Source organism: Mixia osmundae (assembly GCF_000708205.1).
Source record: "Mixia osmundae IAM 14324 unplaced genomic scaffold scaffold_3, whole genome shotgun sequence".
NCBI classification, from domain to species: domain Eukaryota; kingdom Fungi; phylum Basidiomycota; class Mixiomycetes; order Mixiales; family Mixiaceae; genus Mixia; species Mixia osmundae.
The window spans coordinates 110,548-129,646 of record NW_014575561.1 but is presented as its reverse complement, the minus strand read 5'-3'; the positions used below and the strand labels follow the sequence as shown (position 1 = coordinate 129,646).

Genomic DNA, 19,099 nt, shown 5'->3' with positions numbered 1-19,099 from the left:
CAGCAGCAGCAGCAGCAGCAGCAGCAGCAGCAGCAGCAGCATCATCATGGCGCAACTGGCGGCATCGGACCCTCTGCCGCAGCCGCACAAGCTGCCAGCGGAGGCATGGGCATGTCCCCCTTTGGTCAGATGGGTCACACAATAGCTCCGCATGGTGCTCCCCAGTCTCACTACGCGAATCAGTATTCGAGCGGCATGAACGGTCAAGACTATATGCGTCAGCCTCAGCAGCGATACGCTCAACAGCATTCCATGCATCCGCCCGGCCATATGACCAGCGCTCATCACGCTCCCCAGATGGGCCACAATAGCCACATCATAGGGAGCGTGCCTCTGTCTTCGGGGCCATCAGGCAGCTACATGGGCTTTCACACACCCATGCAAGGCATCACCGGTCTTCCGAGCCATAGAGGTATCACTGACGAAACGGTTGGAACTGCTTACTCACAAGTCGCGCAGATGGCCACGAATCTGACGATGGCTCTGTGCCGGACAAGCGAGCAAAGAAGCGGAAAGTCGCAAGAGATCCTAATGCACCGAAGCGGCCACCTTCAGCCTACTTGATGTTTCAAAACACCGTACGACAGGCAATGCGGGACGCCGATCCCAGCATAGCCTATAAGGATCTGCTCACGAAAATTTCTGAGCGATGGGCAGGTATGCCCGAAGAGGACAAGAGGGTGCGCTGAGCTGCCCAGAGATTTCGTCCAGGCTCTGATGCACTGGCTCGCAGAAATATAGCGAACTAGCAGATGCAGCCATGAAGGACTACCGAACGCAGAAAGATAATTACGATCGCGGCTTGCAACCGGACGCGAGCCCTCGCTCACCGTCTGACGACTTTGTCCGCTCTTCGGCACAAGCGATTGCGAGACATGATCAACAGAACCAATCGCTTGATCAGTCCACGTCGAGCGGTGGCAACGGTCATGTCCATCGCGGCAATCTATCCGGCGACTTGAGAGATTCAAGGGCATCAGTCTTGAGTCATGGCGATTCGCCGTCCTCCGAGCCGCACGGTGGTGATATGAACAGTCGTACAATGGGCATGGTCGCCCCCGCTGACGATTCTGCGGTGAGCATCCTGTCTGCAGTCTCCCGTAGCCACTGAGTCTGAGCGTTGTTCGCAGTCGCCCCTCAACGAAAAGGAAACATTTGCACGCTCTCGGGAGCCTGCGGGCTCCTCAACCCACACGATGGAGAACCAGCTCTCCACTAACTCTGCTCAGTCGTTCTACGAAGAGTACGATAACGCTGGCGACTTCAATCGGTCTTAAGTGATTAGTATGCAGATTCAGTCTGAGTAAATAGTGTCAATCTCTCAACTTCAGTCTTGCTGTACGTTGTTGTATGTATCTCATCGGGTCGCGACTTGTTCCTTTCAAGCTCTGATGAGAAAGGAACAACGAGTGGATTGATGCGACCAGCGTCCGCAATACAGGCATGAAAGGGGTTACAGACGTTCGCCGAAATGGAAGTGATCGTTTCGCGCATTGAGTGTAGCGTTATAGTAGTGACAGCGATCCAGTCGCCTAGGAGCGCTTCGACAGACAAGGGACATAATTCGTATGGCTGGTAAGGATTACCACTTATGCAGGGGTGATCCGCCATTGCTGCGTCTTGGCGCTCTGTCATAGCACGCATCAGTTCCTCGCACTGGCGCAGACAAACAGACGTACAGCGCTGAAGTTGCGCAAGCAAGTGCTGGTCGCGCCACCCGCCGTCTTGACTGAGCAAGAGGTAAGTGCACGCGTTTGCATGTCGTGGATATGATCGGTCGGAACAATGTAGTAGACACCACTGTATCCGCGCTTCTCGAGGTCTGCTGTCGCTTCCTCTTCTTCGAGCGCGCTGAGCGATCGCTTGCCGCGGGACTTTGTGGCCTTTGCCTTGCCGACCGGCACGAGCAGCCACCACTGTCACAGCATGCATGAGCGGCGACTCTCGGTCCACGCTGAATTGACCAACCTGCTTGGCATGTTCGAAGCCTCTGTTGGTCGTCGGGTCGACATAGCACGTGTACATGACGGCCGCCCAATCGGCACCGCCATCGAACTTGTAGTCCCATTGCGCGGATAGGCATTTGTTATTGCTGTTCGTGGGTGAGATCTTGCTCCATTGCGTGCCATGTCCGTGAGGCTGTCACTGCAATCAGTGACTGCAAACAATGTGCCGCATCTGCTCACTGTTATTGTCATGGGATCTCCTCGTCCGCGACCTGGATAGATGTCCTGGCCTGATTGATCATACTGTAGCGTCTGACCTGTGCCGACGTTGGTGAAGATGTAGCGGTCTTTGGGCAGCACGACCGATTTGGACTGTACGGGCAGGCTAGAACTCAGCCAACAAGTCTCTCGTCCACGTCGATACGGCTTACTGTCATACCGAGCGAGAGAGCAGCGTTCTTATACGTTACGCTGGCAAGAGTGGTCTGCGCCAGTCCGAGAAGCAATAGGGCAGTTGCTGCCAATCTGCTCGCTCGCAGGATGGAGCCTGAAGTGGATGCGATGGGTGTTATCATCTTTGCGTGTGCTTTGCTGGACTGTTGTTGCGGCCGTAGGTGTGAGGTATGAGGGTAGTAGTTGAATGAATGTGATGGCTCCGGCACGAGCGTAGAGGTGTAGATGCTTATTTGCTGTCTCAGGCGATCTTGACGGCAGTGTTGTCAGGCTTTGACTGACGAACGTCGAGCGCCGAATAGTCGCCGCAGACAGCAAGGACGGTCCTATATACGTCGACAGATCTTACACAGTCGACCAGCAGACCTCTGTCGATAGATCGAAAGAGAGAAGCTGAGCTCAGGCCTTCTCCGTAGAAGCTTGTCGACCCAGTCTCGTGGGAGATCGTCGACAAGACGAAACAACAAGGCTTAGCTCGCAAATCAAATATCGCTTGACTCTCGGAGCCAAGAATCCAGACAATCAATGACGCACTTGCTGCGCTGGCGTGCCGATCTTTTGTAGATGATCATGGCGAAGCTCGATACGGTGCGAAGAATGTTGATAATCCAAGAAATCAATGGACGCGTCGACACGCGACGTAGCGCGATGCTCATCTTGCTTGAAAGTCGCTACATCTGGTTCATGACAACATGACAATACGGAACCTTGCGTGAGCATTACAACGGGCAGCTAAGCTCCCGTCGCGGGAGCGAGTCGACCTTTGTAAATTTGGCAGGAACAGAGACAAAGGTCCTGTTGACGTTATTCTCGAACCGCTTGGCGTACTCATCGGGCGGCAAGACCGTGACGTCTTCTGCAGACCGTATAGCCCGCTTGCTCTTCGTCTCAATGAGCTTGGCGAGCGAGAAGTGGCCGAGACAATCGATGAGGCCAACTACGAGCTCGTGACTTTGTTCGTCGCAGCCGACGAGGAGGCTGAAGTCAATGAGGTTGTGCTGCTGAAGCCAAGCAAGATCATTGTGGATCGCCTCTCGGAGGATGCGCTTGCTGTGAGGCTGGAGCAGCACACTTGACTGCTTGACATCGTCAATCCATTCGGCGTCCCATTTGGTTGTCGCGCTTCGTGTCAAGGATGGTTCCTTCGTCTTGACATCCGAGCCCGATGTCGCCTTGTTGGAGCGTTGCATCTGCTTCTTCCGGCGACCGCCAATGCCTTTGAGGTCATACGTCTTTGTGATCCTCTGCTTGTAGAAGATCTGCTCTTGGATCACAATATCGAGCTGAGTCGTCTCGCTCGTCTTGACATCGCGCATCTGCAGAGAATACATGCCAAATAATTTGACCATCACCGAAGGCTGATGGCTGTCGGTCTCGAGTGTCTTGTCGAAATAAGCCTGACAAAAGTCAAGCACATAATCGATCTCCGAGCCTGCATGCCAGCTGGAGAGCATGGTCTTGAGCAGAAATCGCTCGTCTGCAGTTGTGTAGAAGGCCGACTTTGATTTGCCACCCGAATTGGTGGTTGCTGTACATCTGCTGAGCGAGTTGACGAATCTGTGTGTCAAAGCTCAGTTAGCAGAGACAGAAGCAAATGCACTACAGACACACGTGTCTTCGTCGATGCCACAGGCCGCACGTAGGCCTGCAAACTTATCTGCATACCAATGCGTGACGGTGAATTGCTTGTGATCGTCTTCATAGACGTGACGGAGATGACAGGGCTCTAGCGGATCAAGCAAGCTGGTCGCAGATGCGCTGGACGCAATTGAGCCAGGTCGACTGGTCGCCTTTGCTGGGAAATATGTCGACTGCATCTCGTTAAGTCCAGGTGAAGGCGTGCGTATAGACAAGAAGCTAGATTGGCCGGTGTTCTGATCACCGCTCAAAGGCAGTGTGAGCGACAGGTCTGACTTGGGCGAGGGCGCGAAAAAGTCTGCAGAGGTGATCGAGACTTGCTGGCGCGAAGTGGACCGCTTGTTCACACTCTTGATCAGACTCGGCGTCGAGCGACCCGATGCCCATTTGGGCAGTCGCTTCTGTTCTGCGTCAGGTGATGTACTGTTGAGCAGATCCGCTAGCACTTTTGCATCGTCCAGATCCGTCTTGACAGACAGCGGCGCGCCTTCCGTGGACTCGATGGCTTTGCCTGCCGGAAGGATGACGCTGCCATTCTTGAGCCCGCGTGTCGCTAAGCTCGTCAAGGTACGAATGGTCTTAGAATGCTCCACTTTCTGCCTGCGCGTCTGTCGAACAACGCTTTGATAGTCGGGCGTATGAATCTCCGAGGCGTCGGACAGCGAGTCAGACTTTGCATCGTGATCATCTTGTAGCGCTGCCAGATAGTCGGACAGAGCAGCAAGATAGTCAGTCGAAGAGAGCGAATGCGCAATCCAGGACGATGGCTCGTCTTCTCGAGCAGCGATGCCAGGCATCAAGTGACAAGCTGTACAGACATAATCGGGCTTGACTGTCTCGCCAACAGTTTCTTTTGGCAGCTTCTTGCGCAAGACAGAGAGCTTCGTGTCATCCAGAAGAGCCTGAGCCCGGAAATCGCGCCGAATCTGACTTGTAGTCGATCCGCTACTGAGCTGTTCGACGAGTTGTGCCTGGTGTGCAGTGGCCTCTCGACCGAGCGTCTGCAGAGCTACCGCGTCGCGCTTGGCTTTGGAAACAGTCTCGTCTTTGCCGGGACTCGAGGAAACGACGCCTGCGTCCACAGCTAGCTGGAAGCTGTCGTAGAATTCTGACACTTCCTTCCGAAGTTGAGACCGCTCGTCTAGATCAGTAGCTTGCACAGAGACAGTGTTGGCACATTGAGAATCCTGGAGAGCCAGCGGAGCAGGGTGCGTAGCCGACGAGGGCAAACGCATCTCGTACAAGTCTACCTTTGTCGAGCTGATCTCGCACGTAAGTGTGCCAAAGGCAAAAATGTGCTCGATATTGACAGGGTCCTTGTCGTGCGAGCAAAGTAAGTCTGGCGAGCAAAAGGCCGTATCGTACAGTCTGAGCTCACAATACTTACTGCGTCACAGTCAGGACCAGTCTCTGTAGGAGATGCTAAACTTACGCGAAAGACATGAGCAAGCTTGGGGCTGAGAGCGAGCGGAACGTCGTCGTCTGACAACATCCGCGACACCGGGAAGCAACGAGCGCCTCTTCGGCTGTTGGCTTGCGCCTCCTGCAGCGCAGAGCAAGACGAGTCGTGCCGTGCGCCAAAAGTATCTGGTGATCTTGCTCGTCGGCGTCGACAGCTTGCCGACATAGTTTGAGCAATCGGCCAAGTGTCAGATCGCTTTTGTGAAAGTCGCCATAAGAGAGTGTGATCCAGGAGGGGTTATCGACCGATCGCAATTCGGTCGACAGTGTCAGAGTGGCTTGCTCGAATAGGAGCATAGTCAGCGACTGATGCTTCAACACACCCTCTACAGAGTCATTGTTTGTGAGCAATGAGCCAAGTCCGGCTCGAGCGTCTATTGTCATGGTTGGCTTGATCGATCCTTCTTTCTCTTGCTCGCGAATGGCTGCTTCTTGCTGCTGCAGCTTGACTAGCAAGTGAGGCGGCGGTACAACGACATCGGGCGAGGTCGATATGATTGTGTTCTTGAGAGTATCGATGACCTTCTGAAAGCGTGCGGCTGGATTGTCAGGCTCGACGATGCCTTTGACGGGCGTCGTAGGCCCTTCTACGGCTGGTACATCATCGAGCGTGCTCGAATCGCTGGCGAGCAGCTCCCAGGCATCTAGCAGTCCTCGGGCTCGAAGGACAGATTTCTGCTGCTTGTCCCGCGCTTCTGCAGGATCGATGGACGAGGAACGAAGCCTATGCGAAAGTCTGAGCTTGCCGACGAGTTTGCTAATCTTTGAGCCGTTGCTTTGCGGCGCGGGCTGCAACGTCGATGATCTGTCGAGTGCACGTCCGCTCTGAGCTGGTCGCAAAAAGGTTGACAAGAAACTCGATCTGTGAGATCGCAGCGTCTTGCTCAGATCGACTTCCTCTTCTATCTTTGGCCCAGGATCAGAGAACACGGATAGCGAGACAGATGGGCGACGCGGATCCGCCGCGACTACTTTGACAGGTATCTCGACAGTCTCCTCGGGTCGCACGATACCGAAATCACGTAACAAGTACATCTCGAGCAGAAGGTGCGTGGCCGCGAAAAGGAGAAGCTGTACGATTGGTCGGAGCTTTTGCAATTCGCTGTTCGGTCCGCGCAGACATATCGTGCCACCTGTTCGGCGCACTTGGGACTCGAGACACTCAGATTCAGGTTCGGAGGGCGTGAAGAGTGGCTCGCCGATGTATTGATCAGGCCGAAAGTGGACCGCTCGAGTCTCACTCGACGTCTGTGGCTTCGTGTTGAGATAGACCGTGAAGCGCAGACCCTTGCTACTGTCTATTCCCGCGCCATCTGTCACGGGGTCATCCTTCACACGGTCCAGTACTTTCGACATCGAAGCCTCTCTCTTGAGCGCCTGTGCCTTGCCGGTAGCCTGCGCTTTGGCAGCAAGTCGCTTGGCGTCGAGTGCAGCATATCGAGCCTGAGAAGCACGTTCAAGCTCGGCAAGCTTCTCAACCGTCTGGAGCGCAAGTATCTGGTTGAGCGCATCGAGAAGGAGCTGTGGCCAGCCTGAAGCTGACGCTAGCTTGGCCTGACGCTCGCATTGTGCCGCAAGCTTTGTGAGATGGCCGATGCTTGCGGCGTCGAGCTTCAGATCAGTCGACGACGGCGCTCTGTGCGAGGCTTGCATATCCATGATAGCATTGTACACTGCGGCCCCGTCCCTTTAAACAAGCTCGAGTCGTCCAGACCGGAGGGGTTGGCGACACGCTGGCCACGTGTCAGGCAACAGCTCGAGCGCTCGCGGCGCAGCTCAGCGCTCAACGCCCGTTGCCACGTCCACCCTCTGCTGAGCCTATCCGAAGCGCTGCGCTAGGATGGGTCGACGCAAGGCTTGCATTTGCTTGCTGGCAGCGTCTGTGCTGCTCTCGACCACAGTACTCGCCCAGGAAAGCCAGCAACAGCATGCCACGTCAGGCAGTCAGGAGAACCTCAACGACTTGCCCATCAAGACTCTTGTTACCCGCGCTGGCGTCCTGCTTGCCGCTGGACAAGGCACAGAGGCGCTCAAACTATACGATGTCGCTCTGGAGAAGGATGCCTCGGATTACTTGACGAGGTACAAGCGAGCAACGACGTACCTTTCCCTTGGCCACTCGAAACGAGCCCTTGACGATCTTGAACATGTTCTCACTCTGTCCGACTTTGATCAGGCCAGTGCGACGATCCTTCAGCGCGCACAGAGTCTGAGTAGTGCCTCGCATCGCAGGCACGACTACAGATTGCGCGGATCAGATTGAAAGCGGGCGAATTCGACGAAGCAGCGAAGGCCATTACGCAGTTTTTGACCAAGAATAGCAGCGATCAGCCAGCGAAAGATCTCGTCAGTGCTGGATCGCCAGCCGTTCATGCCAAACGCTGAGGCCCTGATTTGCACAGAGAAAAGTCATCACCGACACGCGGAACGCCCAGACAGCGGCTACACAAGCTAGCGCGAAATCTCAGTGGGAGCTCTGCATTCGCACGACCTCTTCTGCGATCGAACACGCGCCCAGCTCGGTCGAATTGCGCCTCTTGCGTGCGGGTTGCTACCAAGGTCAAGGTGATTATGAACAAGTCACCGGCGATCTCATGTATGCCGACCCAATCTCAGACAAGCATTGTGTCTGACCTGCCTCATCCTATCAGGAGAGCCGCGGCACTTCAGTCAACGAATCAGGACCTCTTGATCCGATTGGCACTCATGTCATATCTCTGGCTCGGTAGGGACTCGGCAGAGTCACTACAACCTGTCAAGCAATGCCTACACTATGATCCAGACAGCAAGTCCTGCAAGACCGTCTTCAGGCTGCTCAAGTCGCTCGAGAAAGACATGAGCAAAGCGCGCAATTTTGTCGAAGGCAACAAGTGGAACTCTGCTGCTCATCTCATCGATCCTAAAGGTGGCTCGGCGACCGGACTGCTCAACAAAATCCGCGAGACGATCGAAACGTATCAGAATGACGGAAAGAACTATCTGCCGACTGCGAAAGCACAGCGCGACGCTTCTCTGCTCATTACGAGATTGATGCAGTGGGCTTGCAAAGCACATACTCGCTCCGATACGCCGAGGCTCGGCCTATCGATCTGTGAGGAGTTGGCTAAGAGACTGCCTGAAGATGTAGACGCTATGGTTGCAAAAGGAAAGGATGCGCTCAAACGAGAAGACTACGAAGAATCTGTTCGACTGCTCAGCAAAGCCTTTGAGCTCACCGGCCAATCTGATCGATTCATTGCTGATGAGCTTCAGAAGGCTCAGAAGCGTCTCAAACAGTCCAAACAACGCGTGAGTTGCTCGTCGTTCTCAAGTGCTTTTGCCTGAGTGTCTTCGTGCTGTCACTAGGATTACTACAAAGTGCTTAATGTCTCACGAGACGCAGACAAGAAGACAATCAAGCGCGCTTACCGCAAAGCGACGCTTAAAGCTCACCCTGACAAGGGTGGCTCCCAAGCTGCCATGGCCGCGGTCAATCAGGCTTACGAAGTTCTCGGAAATGACGGTCCGTCATATCGTTCGGAGTCTCATGGCATGCTGACTCGCTAAGGATCGCACAGAGCTCAAAGCGCGATATGACAATGGCGACGATCCAAACGATCCTCAAGCCCAGCAACAGCCCCATTGGGGTCATGCGGGCGGTCATCCGTTCCAGCACATGTTCCAACAGGGTGGCGGATTTGGTCAAGGCGGCGGATTCGGTCAAGGCGGTGGCTTCAGTTTCAAGTTTGGCTGATCGTGAGGCAAATAGACGACGGTGTACAGTGTCTCCTCTGCCATGTTGTTGCTGTACTACAACGCGCTCCTCTGCCGGACGAACCTCGCATTGAACGAAGAGAGGCTCTCAAGAGCAATGCACTTTCGCACGATGTGCACCTAGCTGTTCGAAGCACACTCGCAACCAGAAGTACGAGTCACAAGGGTACAACATGACTATGGCAGGCCGAATGCTATCGTCTCTGCGCCAAAGAGACCTGCAAGGACCCTGGCGTTGCCCTCTTGACCAGCACCCGCGGCTACATAGAGCGGTACGAAGTGATCCTCGCGAGGATGAGCCTTTCTGAACGCACGATGCTTTGTCAGCGCCAAAAGTGCCGCTTTGCGTTCTTCGGGCTGTAGTCCAGTCTGAGCATCACTGCTGAGCGAATGAGATACAAGACTGACCGTCCGCGAGTCTGCTATAGAATTGATGATGGCCTTGTGCCACTCGTGATAGATTGCATCTGCTTTGGCTGGATTAAAGGCATCAAAGTCTTGGAACGTATGAATCGTGAGGCCGCCTGCAATGACGAGAATGCCTTCGTCTCTGAGCTTGCTGACCGCCTGACCAAGCCGCCACTCGTCTTCCGGCTCGAGTGTGTCGGCGATACTCGCTTGCACGATAGGCACAGGGCTCGTTTCGCCAAACATGAGCACGCTCGGCAGGAACACGCCATGATCTAGGCCATTCTGAACGCGGGGTGGTCTAGGACGACCGTCTCTGCCGCGGGACTCGGTGATACCGCTGAGACGAGCTTTGCTGTAGCCAGATTCCTGGAGGATCTCTACGACTCGTCGTGCCACTCGCGGGTCGCCTTTTGAGTTGAATTTGATGTCGTAAAGCTTGCGATCGAAGCCATAGTAGTCATACAAGAGCGGATTATCATCATAATCGGTCACTTGCGGCGATGATGTTTCCCAGTGAGCAGAGAAAACGAGCACGGCCTGTCAAATCGCCTTAAGACGGCTACACGAGGACAACGATAGACAAACCTTGGGGCGGTATTTGCTAAGCAACTCTTTGCCAAAGTCTTGCAGAAAGGTGCTTAGGGGACCACCAGGTCCTCCAATCCCCCAGTCCATCATAGAAGGCAGTCCGGCCGGCCAGAGCAAGCCAGGGTGACCGTGGGCGTAGAAGAAGCTGGGTATTCGTCCTTTTGTCTCCTCGAGCGTGGGCAGAGCCGCCAGTGCTGCCCGCCATTGCGTTCTAGTCTGCGGTGCCGTCGCCATTCGGATGCTCGAATGATATGCGCAGACGGCCAGGATGGCCAGGCTGATGCAATGCCAACGAGTCAACATCCATCTGTGGGTCGCTTACTCACCATTTGCGATTTGTCATTGGCTTTAGTCAGCCGACGATCGAAGTTGCTCCCAGCTGCGACGTGTCTACCGGATCCTCGCGGGCGCCGTCTGGCCGCGGAGCAGAGGCGCGAACAATCAAGAACAGTCCAGAAGATGGCGAAGATGCAATCGTGCTCCTGAGTGCGCAAAGGTCTGGAACTAATTCAAGATTCTGAAGTGTCCGAAGCGTCGGATCAAGCATTCTGCCCCACAGCAGCGCTGGCGTCGCGTCGGTTCACAAATGGGCGACGCGTCTCAAAAAGATCTACAAAGTGGCTTTGTAGTGAAGGCATAGCATTCGATAAGGGGGATGTCGCGTGCAGGAAATGCGTTTGCACGCGCCTTGCAAGGCGGAGACTGGGTTCATCACGCGCGCCTCGGGCAGCGAAAGGAGGGCACGGCACGCTTGTTTTTGCTAGCAAGGGCGAATTGGACAAACCATGCCGCTCGATTGGATCACATTTCGATGAGCGATGGAGAGTTCTCGGACGGGCAAGTCTCCTGAAGGACAAGCCGTACATTGCAGCAAAGAGGCATAGAGAGCGGGCAGGCAGGAGCTTGTGGGTTGCAGAGCTGGCCTAATTAGCATTACTCCATGACGGCTCCCTGATCTGTCGATCCTGACGAGCAGCAGCCAGACCACCAAAAAGGAGGCTGTCCCACTCTCCGATATCGAGATAGCCAGGAGCAGACAGCTGAACCGAATCCGCCTCATCCTCCGCCGCCATCGAGAGGTCTGGCCGTCTTGATCGCACTCTCATTTCGCGTGAGACCCAGGAGAGCAGGAAGACGTGGGTGTCTCCGTCAAGGACGACTGCGAGGAGCAAGTCCACAGTGTGACAGCAACTTCCGTGCTTCGATAAACGGGCCACAAGCCTGGTCGAGCCAGCAAACAGTGCACCCACATCGCAGTCTCGCTCCACGACCGAAGCATAGGACTACCACTACACGAGGCACTGTAGATCTCTTGCACCGTCTGTGCAGCGGCAGGTGATCCGCATCCCTGGCGAGGTTTAAGCCACGCGAAAAACAGTTTGCTGGGCCGACCCAGCTGATTGAATCGATCCGCTGTCCGTGCGACCACGGCTCCCGCTCGCCACTACTACCAGGCGGCCTTGCCTGCGAGAGTGGAGACGTTCCGTTCTCGTCTGTCTGTCTGGTCAGCTCGGTGTAATCTGGCAAAAAGGGTGCCGTGTGGAACAGAGTGACACAGTACTACAACCAAAGCGCTGTCGCATACGACACGTGCTTGTGACACCGCCCGGTTGATATCACCATTCGCTCGCATCGCTGGGCGACATATCGCTCGTGCCTGCTCGCTGTCCCTTATATTGTCCGGACCGACAAATTGACGCGTTGTGAGTTTTCCTCCTCTTCCAATCGTGCTCCACTCTGCTCGCCCTCGGTCCCGACTCGACTCGTACTTGCCTTTGATCCTCTCGCATTCCTCTTTGTGCACGGTATCCTCACTACGGGCGCCACGCCTTCGAGCGACCAGCCCTTTGATTACGTGCGCGTGATCGTCGATCTGCGACAAGGACAAAGCGGCGTGCCTTTCATGGTAGCCTTCAGCTTTGACTTTCACGTTGGCTAGGACCAACTCAAATCGTCATGGAGCAACTTCCCTCGATGTATGCTCTCTGCAATCTCGCAAATCACGGACCGCCTTCACTCTTGCGTCTGTTCGCTTCCGCATCAATGCTCGCTCGAGCCATCATCCTCTGCGAGCACACATCACCATTGCGCACTGCCCTCCTCGTGTCATGTCCGCGCAAGATTGTCCGAGCATAAGCTGATCTGCCCTCCTTCGTCACCTTAGAGAAAGTATCCCAGCCCATACATTGCCGCCGAGCCATTCGCTTCTTCTCGAGAGATGACAATCTAGAAAGAACGGCCGCGCATCTTAGACCCAGAAGCGGATCGAAGGTAACCCAGCCCTCGGACGTTCACCGGTAGACCACAATTAGTGAGCTTCTTGCTTCCGCACGATCGTGCAAGGATCGAGCGCTCGCTGACATGTAGTCCGAGCGTGTAGCACCCACAGCTACGAGACTTGCTCACATAGAAGCCTCCGGCATCCCAGTCGGCAGCAACATAAATCATCGCGATCATACAGCGTCACGCTAGATCATCCACATCACAGCTACATCATCACGCGCACCTGACATCAAGACCGTTATCAAGATGCACGCTGTAGCCATCATGCCAGCTTCCTCATCGGACCCTTTCATCTCGCGCGCTGCCGGTAGCGACGCGATGGACATCTCGGACAACATGACGAGCTCCCAAGCCGGTCCCCATCGTCGTCAGGTATCGCCAAGACACGCGGCCTCTGCAGGCAGTCCGGTCCCTCGAAGCGGCACTGCGACTCCGAGGAGCGCCATGACGATCAGTCCGACCTCTCATCATCATCAGCCTGGCATGCTCTGCTCATCACCAACGACGAGTTCCTCACCTACTCAGATGGTCTCCGCCAGCACCTCGCCCACTTTGCAATCAGATCGAGCGAGCGTACTTGGTGACATCGATGCGTCTGCTCCGTTTGCACACGCGTCACAGACACCGCGACTGCTCATCGACACCTCTGGCTGCAGCGACAAGTTCAGCACCAAGAAGAACACAAATTCAAGATACGCACTGCCATCGCCCGCCGTGCTCATCGCCCAACCAGACGATACTCGGCTAGGCGGTACTCAGCCTAGCTGGCCAAAGGGTCCCATCACACCGCCAACACCCTTTGCTGACTCTATCCGCTCGACGGCCCAATCTGACGATTCCGAGATCTCAGAGATGGACATTGAATCGAGCTACATCTTTGTCACTCCCTCAGCTTCGGCGTCAAGTCTGGCATCGCAAAAGTACAGAGAGGCGCAGAGCTCTGCTGCCCATCTAACCTCATCACCATTGGACAGGCGGTCAAGCAGCGGTGCTACCGGCTCGTCCAAGGGCAAGAAGGTCTACTCCAACGCGACAAGCTTCCCTTTCCCTGCGCCCCTTACGCCGCCTTTGACTCCACGCGATATCGAGCAGAGTCAGCTCAGCCACGATCAGCTCGTTGAGCAGCGACGCCAGCAAGAGCAGCATGAGGCAAAACGCCTGCTGCAGCAAGAGCGTGAGCGCGAGCACCGCGAGGCAATGCAACAGCAACAGGCGTTTAACCAGGGTGCGCCGCTCACGCCTGCCATCACACCACCAGCAGCTACTTTTGGCGAGACACATCAGCAGACGACCGTGTCTGGTCGCGCTCTCGCTACCTATCGTATGCATCCTCGCTTCGCGGCGCAGTATACTATCGTCGAGGAGCTCGGCGCAGGCGGATTCGGCTTTGTTGTTCGTGCAATTCGCAACGTTGACGGCGCCAATGTTGCTGTCAAGTTCATCTACCGCGACAAGGTACCTTCTCACGGCTGGGTCAAGATCAAGAACTGGGATGGTGGCCACGGTGGTCAAGCCGCTGCCGGTGACAAGCTCATACCGATGGAGGCCTACGTTCTCCGTGCCGTTCGTCATCCTGGCGTTGTTGGCTTTGTCGATCTGTTCGAAGATTCGAAATACTTCTATCTCGTACGTTCACCGCTCTGCCTGTGCTTGCGCATTATTGACACGCACCTGATCCCTAGATCATGGAGCACCATGGAACCCCGTGGCAAGCGCCTGAGAAGACTAACAATACTACACCCTGCTCTTTACCGAGCCTAGCTTCGGCTGTTGCCGGTAAACAAACTGTCCAGTCACCGTCCACGCTCAACGCGTCGCTTGCACCTGATTCATCACCGCTCGCGCTCAAATCATCATCACTCACTTCCGTGCGACCTAGTGCGCCCAAGATGATGTCTGCCCACTCTCTGAGCCCGCCGGCAGCACCACCAATGATCAGGCGATCGTCTTGTGACCTGTTCGAATGTATCGAGCAACACTCGCGCTTTGGCGAGGACACTGCCCGATACATCTTTGCGCAGGTCGTCGACGTCGTCCACTACCTAGCTGGCATTGGAGTACAACACAGAGATCTCAAGGACGAGAACATTGTGGTCGACATGCATTTCCGCGTCAAGCTCATCGACTTTGGATCTGCCGTCATCTCGGATCCGCGCAAGCCGCCACCTTTTTACAACCGCTTCTACGGCACCGTCAACTTTGCATCTGCAGAGATTCTGCGCGGCGAAGCGTACAGAAGTCAGCCTGCTGAGGTCTGGTCACTCGGGATCCTGCTGTCCATCCTGATCACTGGCGAATCACCCTTCAGCGATCCGCTGCAAGCCATCGCGGGCAAAATGAACAAGCCAAAGGCTCCAATGTCACACGATTGTCAAAACCTGCTGGCAGGATGCCTGCAGACAAACCCAGATGCGCGAATGACAATCGAGCAAGTCAAAGATCATCCATGGGTCCGGGGCTACCGCAGTCGACAGGCCGTAGCCGCTCGATAACCGAGCGGCCGCAGATGTCATGCTATGACCGCGCAAGGAGCGCATTTATTCACTCGCACTTTCACCCGCACGCCATACTTATTGAAAGGCAACACTCACACTCACACACTTTTTCCAGGAGGGGTTATCGGAAGCTCATAGGGATACCCAAGTCTCGTGTACACCCAGCAACTCGCTGCCTCACGAGCAAGATACGAAGGTCTCCGTCGCTTTTTCCAACATCATCATCGAAACATGACTGGCACGCATCAGCTCTCTTTCACGACGATCAACTTCAGCATCATCTCTCTGTCTCGCACTCGTCTGACTCGTCAGGCCGAAGAGTATAGCATTCGGAGACCGCGCATCCAATGGCCTCGAGTTGTTAGGGCCCGGTCACGACGGAGCGGCGGAGCGCGCAGGCGCGTCAATGTTGTCTGTCCATTTGTCCGACTGTAACGACCCTGTGAAGAAATAATGAACTCGTTTTATCGCCGCTCGTCTGTCTTGCCATGCTTGGGTCGACACTTGGCTTGGATGGGAGCATATCAGAGAGCATGCATTGGTTCGACTATACAGCTGAGCGCTTCCGCTTGCTCTTGCGGGCTCCTTTAGGGACTGGCGGCTCAACAGACTCTATCGGAGCATCAGTCTTGACAGTAAGAGTGGTAGTCGTGCTTCTTGTCTTGCGCTTGCGAGCATTGCTCGTACTGGAGACTTCCGTGACAGTACGGGTGGCCTCGACCAGTTGGGCATCGTCTGGTACGCCCTCTTCTGATTTCGTATCAATCTTGCGTTTCTTGGCCTGGTGAAAGCGCTCAGCGAGTCTGGCTGATGAGGAGCGGCCTTCCGACTTGCCTTCTTGGCAGGTTTACCGTCTACCTCTGCTTCGTCAAGTATAGGCAGAGCTCTGAGCTTCTGAAGGGATTTGACGATAGCTGTCGTTCGACCGCCTATCGTCTCGAAAGTGATCGGAGCCGTGCTACCGTCAACCTAGAGGTGACTTCCGCGATCAGCGATGACTCAGCTGATTCTGGTAAGACGCCTGCCAGAGTGACTTCGGGCGCTTTGGCTCGACCTTTGCCCCATCGATTGGCAAAGAGCCAGGTCTTTGGGAAAGTACGATGGTCTGCATTGGCTTCCACTGCCGTCTTGAGAACGTACCGAATCGTCTCGTGCAGAGCTTCGATCTGATCATCATGGAGTGTTGCGCCCCGCTGGCCAGGGTGTATGCGGGATTGGTAGAAGAACTCATCGACGAGCCAGTTGCCCAAACCAGACACGACGCCGTTCTGATCGAGCAAGATAGCTTTGACGGGAGCTGTTCGTTTTCTGAGAGCAGTTGCAAATTCGGGCACGGGTGGCAAGTCGAGCAAAGCGTCGGGTGCGAGGAGTGACATGGGCGGATGGAGCCTAGGATCACTATCCCTTATGAGCCTTATCCTTCCGAGTCGTCTTGCGTCCATAAAGGCCCATTCTGATCCGTCATCAAAGGTGAGACAGGCTTTCCAGAACCGTGGAGGCCAAGGTGCGCCGTCGCTGTTGAGTTCATTCTTGGGCTTCTTTCTGTAGTAATTGCTCTCTTCGCCTCTGATCTGGCATGCGCCCGACATGCCAAAGTGCCAAAGCGCAGAGACGGTGGGCTTGCTGGGATGGGAGAGCACCATCTGCTCTCTGAGGATTAAGAGCCAATCCTCGTCGGTGGCACCCGAGGACGAACGTAGAACTGCTTGCCCGTCCGGCCGACGAGTTCGACTCTGCGATCAAGGAGCTCTGCAGCCTGTCATACAGATTCACACTCAGCAAAGCAGACGTCTTGCTGAGTTGCGCTCGGCTGACAAAGTCGGTATGGGTTGCATCGGCATACACGATCGTGTCCTCTAGCGTCTGGCACTGTGTGATCGTCTTGCCGAGAGAGACTCGCTCGAGGATGCCTCGGGCACGCTCTACCTCTGCGAGCTCGGGCATGCCTTCACCTCGAGACGAGCTTGCAGTCTCGCCTTGTCCTCAATGCCATCGACGCGACAAGCTCGTGCACGCTCACGGCGGCGACGGTCTCATTGGCTTGCGTTGCAGTCACATTCTCACACGCGGTCACGCAGGGACATCGCAGAACTCGCCGAGGACCCAGCAACCGTCGCAATAGTTGAAGTGCGGATCTTTTGTGCAGCGGCAGCATTGCTGCCACAAGAGCGTCAGCAGTGCACTTGGCCTGTCGGCCTGTATGGCCCACACTCCTCGAACATACCGTTGAGCTCAAGTTGTGGCCGATGCACTTGGCGCCGCTGACCGTACATGTGGCCTGCTGAAACGTGAGCCAAATAGCCTAAACACGTGCTTGGGTACGCACGACAGGCAGAACGGTGCCAGCAGCGAAGGAAGCGAGGGCGAGGAGGATGAAGTAGCGCATCGGTGTTGTAGTCTTGATCCCTTCTGAGTGAGCACTTCGCAAAGCTAGCGAGCGGAAGAGGCAGATCGAATCGATACGCGGTGTCTGTGATATAGTACGGGGTATCTGAGGCAAGACAAATCTTCAAGCTGCTTTGGCTCCGTGCGGTGTATGGCGGACTTTTGTGTTTGGGGATGCGCTTGTGATCTACGCATGAGTCAAGAGCGACCGATGAGACCGTATCATATTTCTCGTCTTGAGATGCAGCGAGACGCAGTTCATGACGCGATGCCAGAGCGGCCAGTAGGAGCAGAGTACAATGAGCAACAGAGCTGTGAATGCTGACCTGTGCCGGCTCGTATTGGGTGACGAGGTGACAAGCGAGCGAGGACGACAAAGAACGCTCAGGACGGTACGCCCATATCCGGCAGTCTTTCAATGGCGTATCTCTTCTTGCTGATGTACATGAGCTGGGCATGCGTAAGTATCCCCAAGCGGCAGGTCCGGTCATGCTCACCGGCACGCCGGGAATCTTGCGCAGCCGACGCCGTAGAGCGCGGTCACAGGTGGCGACGACGTAGCACCGATGGCTCGTGACTCGATCGACAATGCAGTCGTCTGCATAGGAACCCCGGTGAGAGCATGGCAGACGTTCGAAGCGTGGATCTTTCGCCACCCTGCGATGCTCATCAGCTCTCGTCATCCAGGAGGTCTGCAGCGACAGCGGCGCACCTGAGCGCTAGACGAAACTTTGGCCCTAACTTTTCTATCTCGGCCATGACGCAGTCACTGATGCATGGTATGCCTGTCAACACAGTCCAGATCGTCAGTCTGAGGAAAACTGACAGAGCCGAGCAAGACTAACACTTGGCATAGAGACAGTCCATCATGCCTCTCATCATCTCTATCCGCTCTTCTAGTGAGAGATTGATGAAATTGGTGTCGACCTGCGCATCCGAAGGTCAGTCGAGCGTTCGAAATTGACGATGCTGCATGCGCACGAGGACTCTATAGGGCGGCGCGAGTGCCGTGTTGTGCGACATGAACATTGAACTCGGCATCTGGGCTCTGGCACGAGACCGCTCGTTCAGCCGAATCGATGACAGACTCGCGTGGAGTCGCCTTACACATGCTTGACTTGCTGAGCTTTTGACTTTTCGAGCTTCTCTGCCGACTTGGCTGCGTTGGCCTTCAGCCTCTCGTCGGTCGTCTTGATCATTCGCTTCACTGAAGCTGTCCGCGTCTTCTTTGCTTTGCCCTGCCAGCCGGGGATGAGTCTGCATGCCGACTGTCGCTAGAGAAGGGTGCGCTGCATACCATCTTGCGACTGATGCGACGGCGACAGATCGATGCTCCGAGCAGGTGACGGCAAAAAAAAAGACGATCGCGACGGGCAAAAGTCAACTCGTCAGGTGCTCCTGCTTGCAACGTCATCTAGATCCTCACCCATCCTCTTGTTCAGCAGCAGCATCGCGGGTCTCATCGCAAGCAAGCTTCTCCTCGACACTCGTGCTAAGCATTCTGATCGCCGCTGCTCATGTCGAGGCTCAACAGGGCGCATCCGCCGGCACCGTCACGGGTGGCCAAACACCTGTTTGCGGCGACGGCGACGATGACGTAGGCTGTGCTCATGACAAGTCGCTCGTGACGTGCAACGATCGCGAGGGCGGAGTAAGCTTCGGACGCAGTCGCACGAGCATGGCTCA

General features: G+C 55.5%; 8 protein-coding genes across 8 annotated transcripts in view; 3 read left to right on the top strand and 5 right to left on the bottom strand.

Annotated features, from left to right (window-relative positions):
* L969DRAFT_46502 (uncharacterized protein) overlaps window positions 1–1,579 on the top strand; it is a gene marked incomplete at both ends in the record, with an annotated part of 2,805 nt that extends 1,226 nt beyond the window's left edge. The window contains 6 exons of the mRNA XM_014713662.1: window positions 4–412; window positions 460–680; window positions 734–1,075; window positions 1,131–1,243; window positions 1,332–1,338; window positions 1,451–1,579. Coding sequence (XP_014569148.1) covers window positions 4–412; window positions 460–680; window positions 734–1,075; window positions 1,131–1,243; window positions 1,332–1,338; window positions 1,451–1,579 — 1,221 coding nt within the window. The remainder of the gene's footprint in view (window positions 1–3; window positions 413–459; window positions 681–733; window positions 1,076–1,130; window positions 1,244–1,331; window positions 1,339–1,450) is intronic.
* Window positions 1,262–3,055, bottom strand: L969DRAFT_59238 (uncharacterized protein; the record flags this gene model as incomplete). The annotated part of the gene is made up of 7 exons (XM_014713661.1): window positions 1,262–1,628; window positions 1,680–1,916; window positions 1,969–2,139; window positions 2,187–2,318; window positions 2,378–2,639; window positions 2,678–2,818; window positions 2,934–3,055. The coding sequence occupies 7 exons, from the start codon at window positions 3,053–3,055 to the stop codon at window positions 1,590–1,592; spliced, it is 1,104 nt and encodes a 367-aa protein (XP_014569147.1). The 3' UTR covers window positions 1,262–1,589.
* Window positions 3,056–3,118: 63 nt separating this feature from the next.
* On the bottom strand, window positions 3,119–7,157 carry L969DRAFT_93060 (uncharacterized protein; the record flags this gene model as incomplete). Its single annotated transcript, XM_014713660.1, has 3 exons — window positions 3,119–3,956; window positions 4,011–5,423; window positions 5,470–7,157. 3 exons carry the CDS (start codon window positions 7,155–7,157, stop codon window positions 3,119–3,121), a joined length of 3,939 nt encoding a protein of 1,312 aa, XP_014569146.1.
* A 111-nt stretch (window positions 7,158–7,268) lies between these two features.
* L969DRAFT_335172 (uncharacterized protein) lies at window positions 7,269–9,236 on the top strand. Its single transcript, XM_014713659.1, has 5 exons — window positions 7,269–7,674; window positions 7,731–7,844; window positions 7,901–8,094; window positions 8,150–8,786; window positions 8,844–9,236. The coding sequence occupies exons 1-5, from the start codon at window positions 7,339–7,341 to the stop codon at window positions 9,042–9,044; spliced, it is 1,482 nt and encodes a 493-aa protein (XP_014569145.1). The 5' UTR covers window positions 7,269–7,338; the 3' UTR covers window positions 9,045–9,236.
* A 192-nt stretch (window positions 9,237–9,428) lies between these two features.
* On the bottom strand, window positions 9,429–10,553 carry L969DRAFT_71725 (uncharacterized protein; the record flags this gene model as incomplete). Its single annotated transcript, XM_014713658.1, has 3 exons — window positions 9,429–9,608; window positions 9,660–10,199; window positions 10,248–10,553. 3 exons carry the CDS (start codon window positions 10,551–10,553, stop codon window positions 9,429–9,431), a joined length of 1,026 nt encoding a protein of 341 aa, XP_014569144.1.
* A 620-nt stretch (window positions 10,554–11,173) lies between these two features.
* L969DRAFT_46006 (uncharacterized protein) lies at window positions 11,174–11,883 on the bottom strand (the record flags this gene model as incomplete). Its single annotated transcript, XM_014713657.1, has 3 exons — window positions 11,174–11,409; window positions 11,468–11,810; window positions 11,854–11,883. The coding sequence occupies 3 exons, from the start codon at window positions 11,881–11,883 to the stop codon at window positions 11,174–11,176; spliced, it is 609 nt and encodes a 202-aa protein (XP_014569143.1).
* Window positions 11,884–12,779: 896 nt separating this feature from the next.
* Window positions 12,780–15,025, top strand: L969DRAFT_15861 (uncharacterized protein; the record flags this gene model as incomplete). The annotated part of the gene is made up of 2 exons (XM_014713518.1): window positions 12,780–14,159; window positions 14,216–15,025. The coding sequence occupies 2 exons, from the start codon at window positions 12,780–12,782 to the stop codon at window positions 15,023–15,025; spliced, it is 2,190 nt and encodes a 729-aa protein (XP_014569004.1).
* Window positions 15,026–15,575: 550 nt separating this feature from the next.
* L969DRAFT_46436 (uncharacterized protein) lies at window positions 15,576–18,654 on the bottom strand (the record flags this gene model as incomplete). The annotated part of the gene is made up of 13 exons (XM_014713656.1): window positions 15,576–15,835; window positions 15,859–15,997; window positions 16,048–16,671; window positions 16,725–16,784; window positions 16,844–17,004; window positions 17,132–17,185; window positions 17,253–17,306; window positions 17,355–17,863; window positions 17,911–18,086; window positions 18,176–18,198; window positions 18,259–18,340; window positions 18,395–18,461; window positions 18,521–18,654. Coding segments are annotated over 13 exons (2,343 nt in total), but the record flags the coding sequence as incomplete, so codon positions are not given.
* Window positions 18,655–19,099: the final 445 nt, after the last annotated feature.

Bases quoted from the DNA above. Each gene is read 5' to 3' on its own strand.
- L969DRAFT_335172 (XM_014713659.1), top strand. From the start codon at position 7,339: ATGGGTCGACGCAAGGCTTGCATTTGCTTGCTGGCAGCGTCTGTGCTG. The intron at 7,675-7,730 runs GCCAGTGCGACG...CTCGCATCGCAG, and splicing joins CTCTGTCCGACTTTGATCAG to GCACGACTACAGATTGCGCG. The intron at 7,845-7,900 runs GTCAGTGCTGGA...TGATTTGCACAG, and splicing joins ATCAGCCAGCGAAAGATCTC to AGAAAAGTCATCACCGACAC.